Below are 9,961 nucleotides of genomic sequence, written 5' to 3'. Positions count from 1 at the left end.
TAGCTCACAGGTGAACCTACAATGGAAGCCCTTTAACTCTAAGGCAAAGGAGGGTAACTGAGGGGGAGACAATTAGAGAGGAAGACAAATCATGAGAGACTCTGGGAGCCAGACGAAGGGTTGGAAAAGGGGAGGTGGGTGGGGGTGGGGTGACTGGGTGATGGGCACTAAGGAGGGCACTTGATGGGATGAACACTGGGTGTTCTAGTGTATGTTGGCAAATTGAACTTAAATAAACATAAAATAAAATAAAGTTCTTTAGACAACCAGTTGTTTTCATTTGCAGAGAAAAATAGTACCAGGGGTGGGGTGGGGTATGGGTGTGAGCTGGGGTAGGCACAGGATGGAGGAGGCGAAGGGGGTAAACGCAACCATGGGTTTAATGGGAAGCATTCTTATCTCAATTTCAAGTTGGTCTCCGTGGCTTTGATTGAGGACAGATATTAAGAGAACCAGAATCTCTCTTGTGTAGCCTCACCCTTTGATAAGCCCTGTGGTCTTATACAAATAAATCATTGGCCTCTGAAGCAGCAATTTCTTTCAGCAAAATGAGGGATTTTGACACAATAAATGTGAATGTTCTTTCAGTTCTAATATCCTTCAATCATTATTTCCTAACAGATTCTGTGTAGTTGGATGAGCAGCAAACAAAAGAAAATAGCATAATGAGGAAGCTGATGAGTCAACGTTCAGTCCAGAAATTTAGTCTTCTTTATTTTAAGTTCAATTGAAGAAACAAGAAAAAGAAGAACTGTGCTCTGATTTTTTTTTTTTTTTTGCCAGGCAATATACTTATTCACTAAAACTCCACCTCCCCCTTGCTGCAGAAACTGTGCATTTCCTACTTTTATGCTGCCTATATGTTTTATTTGCACAGCTCAGCTGGTCAGAGGAGCTGAGACATCCGTCCCCCTACGAGAACCCTCCTGGTAAGTCACTTTTCAGCTACTTTGCCTGTTAGGTAGCTCAGCTTCTATGATGAGTAACAGGCTTACAGGAAACCCATAGAAGACATTAGACAAACACCAGGTGCCTCTAGAGCTATCTTGAAACATAATCTTTGAGAGAAGAAAAGAGAATTTAGAATGAGTTTTTAGACTGTGATAACATCGAAGATACAAAATACAATTGTGAATGAAAATTATAAAGGGAGCAATGTTAAAAAGAAAAGAAAAAGTGAGTGAGAGAGAGAGAGAGAGAGAGAGGAGAAGCTTCATCCTTCAAAAGAAAGATTATCAAGAGAGATGATTCTTGACCAAAATCTTGGCTGAGATTATCTTCTGGTAAGAAGAACTGAAACCCACCCCCCCACCCCTGGCGGGATGCCCTCTGAATGTGTTTCCAAGCAGAAGTTGTAAGTAAGTCTCCCCTTCTGTTTGTTTGTTTGTTTCCCCCAAAAAGAGAGAAGCTAAAAATTGTCCAAATTAATATCAACTGCAAATAGCAAATAAAGTTTCCCCTTAATATATCAGTTCCATAGCATATTTAGTGTGTGAGTCTTGTCTCAGAATTTAAGATAAAAGTTCCTGTATGCTTCTCCTACCTGCCTAATCTGAGGTCCAGGGGACTTGAGATCCACAGGGATAAATTAAAGAAACTTCTCAGCCAAGCAATGGAACTGCAATAGACCAGGCAAAGCCAGGTCCTGAATGTGGCTGAGCAAACCCAGAATGTGGTGGCGGATGAAACGTTTTACACCTGGCCATTTCTCGTGTATGTGTGGGAGCTCTAAATCTTTGCAATTCAGGAACTATAAAAAAATGCAGAGCAGGCGTGAGACTGGCAGTCTGGACTTTATAGCTGGCTGTCGGCTCCTGCCACCTTCTCGGGGGACTTGGGCTTCAGCCCATTTCATCATGACTATGCCGAGACACCAGGCTGGTGATGCCGCGCTGCTGTTACCTCACTGACAAGTGAGAGATGGGGTGGCTGGTGGGTAAGAGCACGGGCTGCCTGCATTCGACATTAGTTGCTTCCTAGCTGTGTGTCTTTGGGCAAGTTACTCAGCCTCTATGTGCTTTGAGGTTCTTATCTGCAAAATGGGGACAATTACATGACCTGACTCATACGGTGACATTGAGGATTAATTGAATGAATCGATGTGATGCTCAGAACGTTGGTTGGCCCAGAGTGCTTTTGGGAACTACTAATGGTTTAGCACACTGGGGGTGATGCTCTTGTAAGGTCACTGCAGCATAGGTTGTAAGACAGTGTTGGACAGCACCTGAGTCAATTTCTTGAAATTGTTATCAAAGCTTCATTTGCTCCCGGAGGCTACAGAGCACTAGATTTTATCTGGTCTGCCAACGCATTTGTGGATTTCCCCAAGAGTCATGCTCTCTGTCTAGTAAGTAGAGATGCTAGTGGTGATCCCCTCCTTTCCTGCAAAAGTCCTTTGTTTGGCCAAACGAGGGAGCTCCGTGAAAGGTGACATCATTATACTAAGGTTGTGTGCCTGTTCGTGTTTAAGTCAATTTGTGCTCGTGATGGACTGCTCGGTACCTTCTAGGCCTTCATAAAAGATCACTTTTTCTTTATTCACAGGGTCAAGCAAAATGAATTATCAAACATCCACTCCATACTATGACATTGATTATGGGACGTCAGAGCCCTGCCAGAAGGTCAATGTGAGACAGATCGCCGCCAGGCTCCTGCCTCCGCTCTACTCACTGGTGTTCATCTTTGGCTTCGTGGGCAACGTGCTGGTCGTCCTCATCCTCATAGACTGCAAAAAGCTGAAGAGCATGACTGATATCTACTTGCTCAATTTGGCCATCTCGGACCTGCTCTTCCTTCTCACTATCCCGTTCTGGGCCCACTACGCTGCAGACCAGTGGACCTTTGGAAATAAGATGTGCCAACTTTTGACAGGGCTCTATTATATAGGCTTCTTCACTGGAAACTTCTTCATCATCCTCCTTACCATGGATAGGTACCTGGCTATCGTCCATGCTGTGTCTGCTTCAAAAGCCCGGACAGTCACCTTTGGGGTGGTGACAAGTGGGATCGCCTGGGTGGTGGCCGTGCTCGCCTCTTTCCCCAGGATCATCTTCACCAGATCCCAAAAAGAGGGTTCTCGTTTTACATGCAGCCCCCATTTCCCACCCAGTCAGCACCATTTCTGGAAGAACTTCCAGGCGTTGAAGATGAGTGTCTTGGGCCTGATCCTGCCCCTGCTTGTCATGATCATCGGCTACTCGGCCATCCTCAAGACCCTGCTCCGCTGTCGAAATGAAAAGAAGAGGCACAAGGCCGAGAGACTCATTTTCGTGATCATGATTGTTTACTTTCTTTTCTGGGCTCCCTACAACATCGTCCTTCTCCTGAGCACCTTCCAGGAATTCTTTGGCCTGAATAATTGCAATAGCTCCAACAGGCTGGACCAAGCAATGCAGATTACAGAGACCCTCGGGATGACCCACTGTTGCATCAATCCCATCATCTATGCTTTCGTCGGGGAGAAGTTTAGAAGGTATCTCTCCTTGTTTTTCCGAAAGCACATTGCCAGACGCTTCTGTAAATGCTGCCCAATCTTCCAGGGAGAGCTCCCCGACAGAGTAAGCTCAGTTTATACTCGATCCACCGGGGAACAGGAAATCTCTGTCGCCTTGTGACCTGGACTAGGTTTTTGTACAGAGCCTGGGGGTGGGAGTAGTGCTTTTAAAAAGGAAGTTACTGTCATCTAGGGTCTAAGGTTCATTCACCCATCCGGCATCTCTTTTAAGTATATTAGATCATTTGAAGCCATCGCTTCCGGAGAGTCAAATTGATATACATTGATGACATAGCAACCTTCTCATGTCCCCACCACACACATCAATTTATTGGCAAATCTCCCTTCATTGCAAAAGTTCTTTATAAAAAAAAAAAAAATCCTCTGAGAACTGCTGATTCTTGAGTTTGGTTGCTTAAACAAAAATAACAAAATTAATCAAGAAATATATTTTATAGTTTCATACCTGCTCCAGGCAACAGGTTGCAAATGGGCTTAAAGCAGGTCCTTGTCGGTCCTTGTCATGATGGGTTAGGAAATAACATCTAAGTGCAATTTGCCCTGCAAGGTGTGGTTGGTAAGTTCCACAGATGTTCAGGACCAGGTGAGAACTGGGAAAGCTTCTTTGGTGAGAAGGGGATCCTCTGTTGGGCAAGGGGAGGGAAACTGAGCTCCAGGCTGCAGACCCAAAACACTTGGAGTGGCTTGGCAGTGGAAGGACTGGCACTGGCTGGGCAGGGAAGGTAAGCCTGGACCATGGGAAGCATGCACAGCACCACTTGTCAAAGCCAGAGCAGAGAGTATCCCAGCAGCCATTGCAGTGAGTTCATTGCACGGCCAAAGGATGGCCCAGAAAGGTGACAATTTAGGACAGGGAAACCAACAACATGCAGGTGAGATGAGGAGGCTTCCATGTAGGTCCATCCCTGCACCAGGGATGGGAAGCAGAGAGTATTTTCACAGCACGTAGGGTGAGAGCGGAACTTAGGATGGATTTGGGTTTGAGGTAAGAGACAGAGAGGAGACAAACATGCAGACTGGAGATGCCCTAAGGAAGACTTCAAGCATGGAAAGAGGATGAGGTTTAGGTCAAAACCAGGAGGGGTTGGTGAAAGAGGAAGGATCTGATTTTGTGAGCTTGAACATAGCCTTCTGTAGACAGAACCTGGGCTGTCTGAGTGGCTGCTCCTGCCTTCAGAGCTGTCCTTTCCAGCCCAGCTCCAACAACGGGGTGTCTCCAGGAGGCTTGGAAACACTAGATTTATGAATGCGTGAGTCTGAGGTCCAGGAACAATTTTAGGTCCAATATGATTTCCAGGTGAAGGCTGATTGCATAGTTAATGAACTGCCAGAGCTTTATAAACATTAAACTAAGAGGTCCTGACATAGAGAAGGAAGCCCGAATAACTACGTTTCTGGCCTCCCAGGACTCACCACGATGTCCACATTTTTTCAGTAGGCTGAGGGCAGAAGGGACAGATTGATTTGGAAACAGGCCGCCTCCCGCTTAATGAGTCACAAAAAGCACAGCTTGTGGACCTTTGTGTTTCAGGCTGAGTGTGGTGGCTTTAGACACTCCTTCCAGCTGCCATCTCCAAGACAAATCGTCCCCAAACACTAAGGGATACGTTCATGTCAGAGACAGAGTCATGACTTCATGTTCTGCGGTTGCTATTTTATTATTTGGTACCTGTCTGAGTTTGTTTTGAAGCTAGGAAATAGCTCAGACCATTTGGAAAAGATTAGGTGATGGATCATAAAGGAGTGAGAGTCGCTCAAGAGTTTAAGGTGTCAGAATCATAAGAGGCGCTGCGGACTTTCCTCAAGCTCTGAAATACGAAATGGGAGGGCATGGGTGTCAATGGGGAGCAACCAGAGGTGCTCTTAAGGTTGTTTCAAGGGTGTAAGTATCATATGACCCTGGCCTCTGGGTTAACTCAAAGACATTCTGATATTTTTGTGTATGGATATATATCATACATGTATGTGATGATCTTATGTACATAGAGAGTTACAAATTGCTTGGAAGAAAATCTTTACCTAATAAAAACCACCTCTAAAATAATTGATTATATTCTTGCTCTTTCAGTGAAGTGCACATTTAGAGACTAGCATATGAATTTTTTTTTGTTTTTTTAGCATATGAATTTTTAGATAGTTTAATTCTATATACACTTTTACAAATATATTACATATATTAAAATACATATTTATTTATTATTTTATTATTTTTTAATTTTAATTTCTTCCCTGGGTCAAATTGCCAGAATAATTTGAGGATGCTGCCTCTAAGGGTAGCGCTTCTGAGCAATGGACACTCAAAATGTTTAAATTTTTCACTTAATTCTGCTTCCCGAGCAAAGATCTGACATATTAGAAGAAGAAGAAATTTGATGCCTGTTTCTGCACATGCCAGCTGTCTGTGTTTGGCAATGAAAAAGACATAATGTCACAGCCTGGTCATTTCTGTCATCCTAAATTGCAGATGCATGATGCATGAGGATGGCCACTACACAGGTTGCTTTTCTTTCATTTCAAATCCCTTCCCAAAACTCGGCTGTAATTGCAGTGATGACAATGCATTTGTCATTGACATTTGGATTTCTGTACACATGCCTCTTGTCCCGAGACGACAGGTACTCCAGGAAAAGGTGACCTGTCCAGTCACATTCACAGTTTAGAGCCTGTTGGTTTTCAGGTTCTTACCTTCCAGAGTAGGTCACCATCCTACCTTGAGGTCAGTGGAATGAGCAGAAGACATGGATAGCGGGAACTGTCACAGGGGTTGGCTTTTCCTCAACAACCTGAAGGATTGCCTTCCACCCCTTATCATGAGGAGGCATGACCCAAGGAAGGGCAGAAAGCGGCTGAATCTGAGTAGAAGAGTCCAGGGCACACTCCCATCATCCCTGCACTCCTCACTTTGCAGCACCCTCCACTGCCCACCCTCCTCTGCCACAGCCCTTAGATTGACAAACCAGTTGGGATTCATGGTGACCTTCCGGTTCTGGCTCCACTCACTCCCCAGCCCAGAGGCCTCAGTCATGGAGGGGGTCATATCTGTGCCATGGATAAAGTCAAAGTAAAGTGAATGTCCTTGGCAGGGATGGAAAATGTGCAAACTCATAAGTTTGGATTCTACTCACACTTGTATTCCAAGATTCTAGCTTAAACACCTCCAGTTCGAGTAAAGTGCATTGGCCTCTCCACTGTTAGGATGAAATCAAGTTATTTCTCTTCTATCCAGTGGAAGGAGGACATGGTCCTATACATAAACATCGACTTTTTAGTGTTGACCTTCTGATGAAGACACAGGGCTTACCTCTGGCTACACTGGAGGCTGGAAGAGGAGATGTAGCGGGAGAGTGACCGTGAACTTCCTGATTGCTCCCACTCACAGCCTGTTCACTACTCACCAGCTTACCCTCAGGGTGCAGAGACCTCCCATAACCTAAGATTTGAGTGTGCCAAGGCAGAAACAAGAAAGCATTTCCAGAGATCCTTCACTTTTAAGTAAAACTCGCTATGGAAGTCTGGCTTGTATTTTTCCAAAACACAGTCAAATTTGGTTTCGTTTCTCTTTCTTACGCTGGTACCCAGTTTTTCAAACACTTTCCAAACTGCAATCAATGAACAGGCCTACAGAGCCAGTAAGAACCTTGGGCTACATTGCCCCCCTGTGGCCACCATGGCAACCAACAAGGGCATCCCGCAGCCTCACCTGGACCACAGAGCCTATCCACGGGGAAAAGTTTACGTTCAGCTGTTTGTGTTTGTTTCTGCTGGCACCCTCCCTGGGGTGGACAAAAGGTATCTCCACAACAGCTCAGAGTAGATAATACTCGATTCTTGCTGCTTCTGAAGAATAAGAGGAGCACCAGTGGAGGACAGATTGATGTCTGCGGGGGAAATGAAAGTCCCCATGCCCCGGGGCCCATCTCTGCAGATCACTGAACCCACGTTCTTGCAACAAGGTCACAAAATGTTTTGTGACAAAGTATTTTTCACAATCCATCAAATGCCACAGCCCCTCCCCTGTGCCTGTCCTGTGTATTCAGCAATGGACACAGGTACCAAATGTTCGAAGCAATCAAATAAGGTAGCCAGTTGGGTGGGTTTCTGTTTTATTCACCCTTCCCTTTCTCCATTCCTGTTTTCACCTCATTCTGAACCCTCTTCTGGTATCACATCATCTGGACACAGAAAGGTTGTTGTAGACCCGTCAGCCCGACTCCTCTCTTTATGGACAAAGAATAGAGCCCCCTCCTCACCTCCCAGCACCAGAGATTTGACGTCATAGGTCTGGATGGGCCAGAGCACCAGGCCTGGTTTCAGTTCTGGTGGGGTTTCTCCGTCACACCTGCGCAGCCAGCGATGCACCACTGAGGAGAGCAGGTGGGAGCCCTTCTGACTTCCTTGATGGTCAGCACCCATGTTAGTGAGGGAGAGCCGGGCCTGTCATTCATGGGGGCCAGGAGCAGGGCCCTGGCTTCATCTTAGCTGCTCCTTGGAGTTACCTGGGCAGTTTTACAAATAGTGACACCTGGTCCCACCCCCAGGCTTCTGATTTGCTAGGTCTGCCGAAGCTCCCAGCGGTTCTAAGTATAGCCCCCTTTGACAAGCGCTGCTCAGGGATGCCTGGGTGGCTGAGTGGTCAGGCAGCTGCCTTTGGCTTAGGTCGTGATCTCAGGGTCCTGGGATCGAGTCCCGCATCAGGCTCCCTGCAGGGAGCCCTCTTGTCCCTATGTCTCTGCTTCTCTCTGTGTGTCATGAATGAATAAATAACTCTTAAAAAGAATACTGCTGAAAGTCCTCCAGATAGAGCATGCAAGTGAGGACTGCTCTCTGTGGAGGATCCTGCCCACCTGGAAGTGAGTGGAGCACAGGCCAGGGAGAGTCCGTAGTCAATTCCTTGATTTTTCACTACAGAACATTAACTCTGTCTTCCCACAAGCTGATGTTTAAAGCATATGACTCTAGACCGAATTGGCAATATAAAAGACCTATGTTGGAGGCTCCAAGTATCTTGGCTTTCGTTTCTGGTTTTGGATTATGTTTTAACCTGTCCATTTCAAGTGAAAAGTAAATAAAGATGGGATGCCAGGTGCCCATGTGGAGTTTGGCACCTTCAAATTCAAGACAGAATAAGTAGAAATAAGTGGATAGGGTCTGCTTGAGATGTTTGACAAATGAATGCGGATTTTTCTTAAGTTGGCAAAAGAATTCTCCCCTTCCCCTTATTTCCTCGTCCCTCCAGGGAGCCATCCCTCTAACTGTGTCCGATAAAGCCTTATGCTTGAAGACCTAGAAAAGACTTGGAAAATCTGGAAGTGTGTGTAGCCCTGGGTAAGGCAATGATACTTCTGCAGAGAAAGCAACAAGTTAGTTTTAAAACAGCAATAGCCCATATTTACTCTAAAATGCCTGTAGCTTGGTTTATTTCCCCTAGTTAATATTCTTCAAAAATCCCTGGTAAAAACATGATTTTTTTTCCCTAACAGATCATCAAATCAGAACTCTCTGTTGATTTGTTATCTCACTGCTTCCTACAGGGTGGAAAGTGGAGCCTGGTAGACAAAAGAGCTGAGATTTAAAAGTCAGACTGACTTGAGGTCAGCATTGAGGCTGGGAGAGCTTGGGGATTGACTCAGAGTCAGATCAGGATCTCAGAGTCCCTTCCTGCGACTTGGGACTCTCTCCACCTGATAGCTGTGTCAGGATGTAGTTAGTATTGAGACCAAGAACTTTCAGTAATGGTGGAGATGTCCAGTACAACGGCTGTCCAGTACAATGGCCACCAGACTAGTGCAAAACATGGCTAACACGACTATAGAATCGGATTTTTAATTTTATTTAATTTCAATTAATTTTAAAACATCCAATGCATGTATCAATGGACAGTGCAAGTCTGGCATACAATAAGTAGTCAAGATATGTCAGTGTAACTTGGACTATGACATCTGGGATCCTAGGCAAGTTGCTCAATGCTTCTAGGCTCAGTTTCCACATCTGTGATATGGGGCTGATAGTAATACCTTAGTAGCTCATATGTTTGTGCAGGGGATGAAATGAGAGATTGCCTGTTGGCTGAACGCAGTGCCTGGCACATGAAAGTTCTCAAAGCTGGGGATCCCTGGGTGGCGCAGCGGTTTGGTGCCTGCCTTTGGCCCAGGGCATGATCCTGGAGACCCGGGATCGAATCCCACGTCGGGCTCCCGTTGCATGGAGCCTGCTTCTCCCTCTGCCTGTGTCTCTGCCTTTCTCTCTCTCTCTCTGTGACTATCATAAATAAATAAAAATTAAAAAAAAATTAAAAAAAAGAAAGTTCTCAAAGCTGTTAGCTACTTTCCTAATAATGACTATTTCCTCTTTGGGTTAGAATTGCACTCCCCCAAAGGATGCTCTTCCGTGTCATGGGCAACGCAGCTCCCCTTCTGCAGTGGAATGGAAGCACTGTGGATTGGGGGG

The 9,961-nt window shown here is 45.5% G+C and overlaps 1 protein-coding gene across 6 annotated transcripts; it reads left to right on the top strand.

The window, feature by feature from the left end:
* The first annotated feature begins 775 nt into the window (after nt 1-775).
* Nucleotides 776-5,558, top strand: LOC140610426 (C-C chemokine receptor type 5). Of its 6 annotated transcripts, none has more exons than XM_072786502.1 (2): nt 776-929; nt 2,545-5,558. In XM_072786502.1, the coding sequence occupies exon 2, from the start codon at nt 2,556-2,558 to the stop codon at nt 3,612-3,614; it is 1,059 nt and encodes a 352-aa protein (XP_072642603.1). In that variant the 5' UTR covers nt 776-929; nt 2,545-2,555; the 3' UTR covers nt 3,615-5,558. The 6 variants fall into 6 exon arrangements, with proteins under 6 accessions (XP_072642603.1, XP_072642605.1, XP_072642602.1 ...); XM_072786504.1 differs by lacking the exon at nt 776-929 and adding an exon at nt 940-1,283; XM_072786501.1 differs by lacking the exon at nt 776-929 and adding an exon at nt 1,335-1,358.
* Nucleotides 5,559-9,961: the final 4,403 nt, after the last annotated feature.

Source organism: Canis lupus, chromosome 19 (genome assembly GCF_048164855.1).
Source record: "Canis lupus baileyi chromosome 19, mCanLup2.hap1, whole genome shotgun sequence".
Taxonomy (NCBI): Eukaryota; Metazoa; Chordata; class Mammalia; order Carnivora; family Canidae; genus Canis; species Canis lupus.
Note: the sequence above shows the minus strand (reverse complement) of the source record. Positions and strands in the feature narration are given on the sequence as shown.

Coding starts and splice junctions, on each gene's coding strand:
- LOC140610426 (XM_072786502.1), top strand. CDS start 2,556: ATGAATTATCAAACATCCACTCCATACTATGACATTGATTATGGGACG.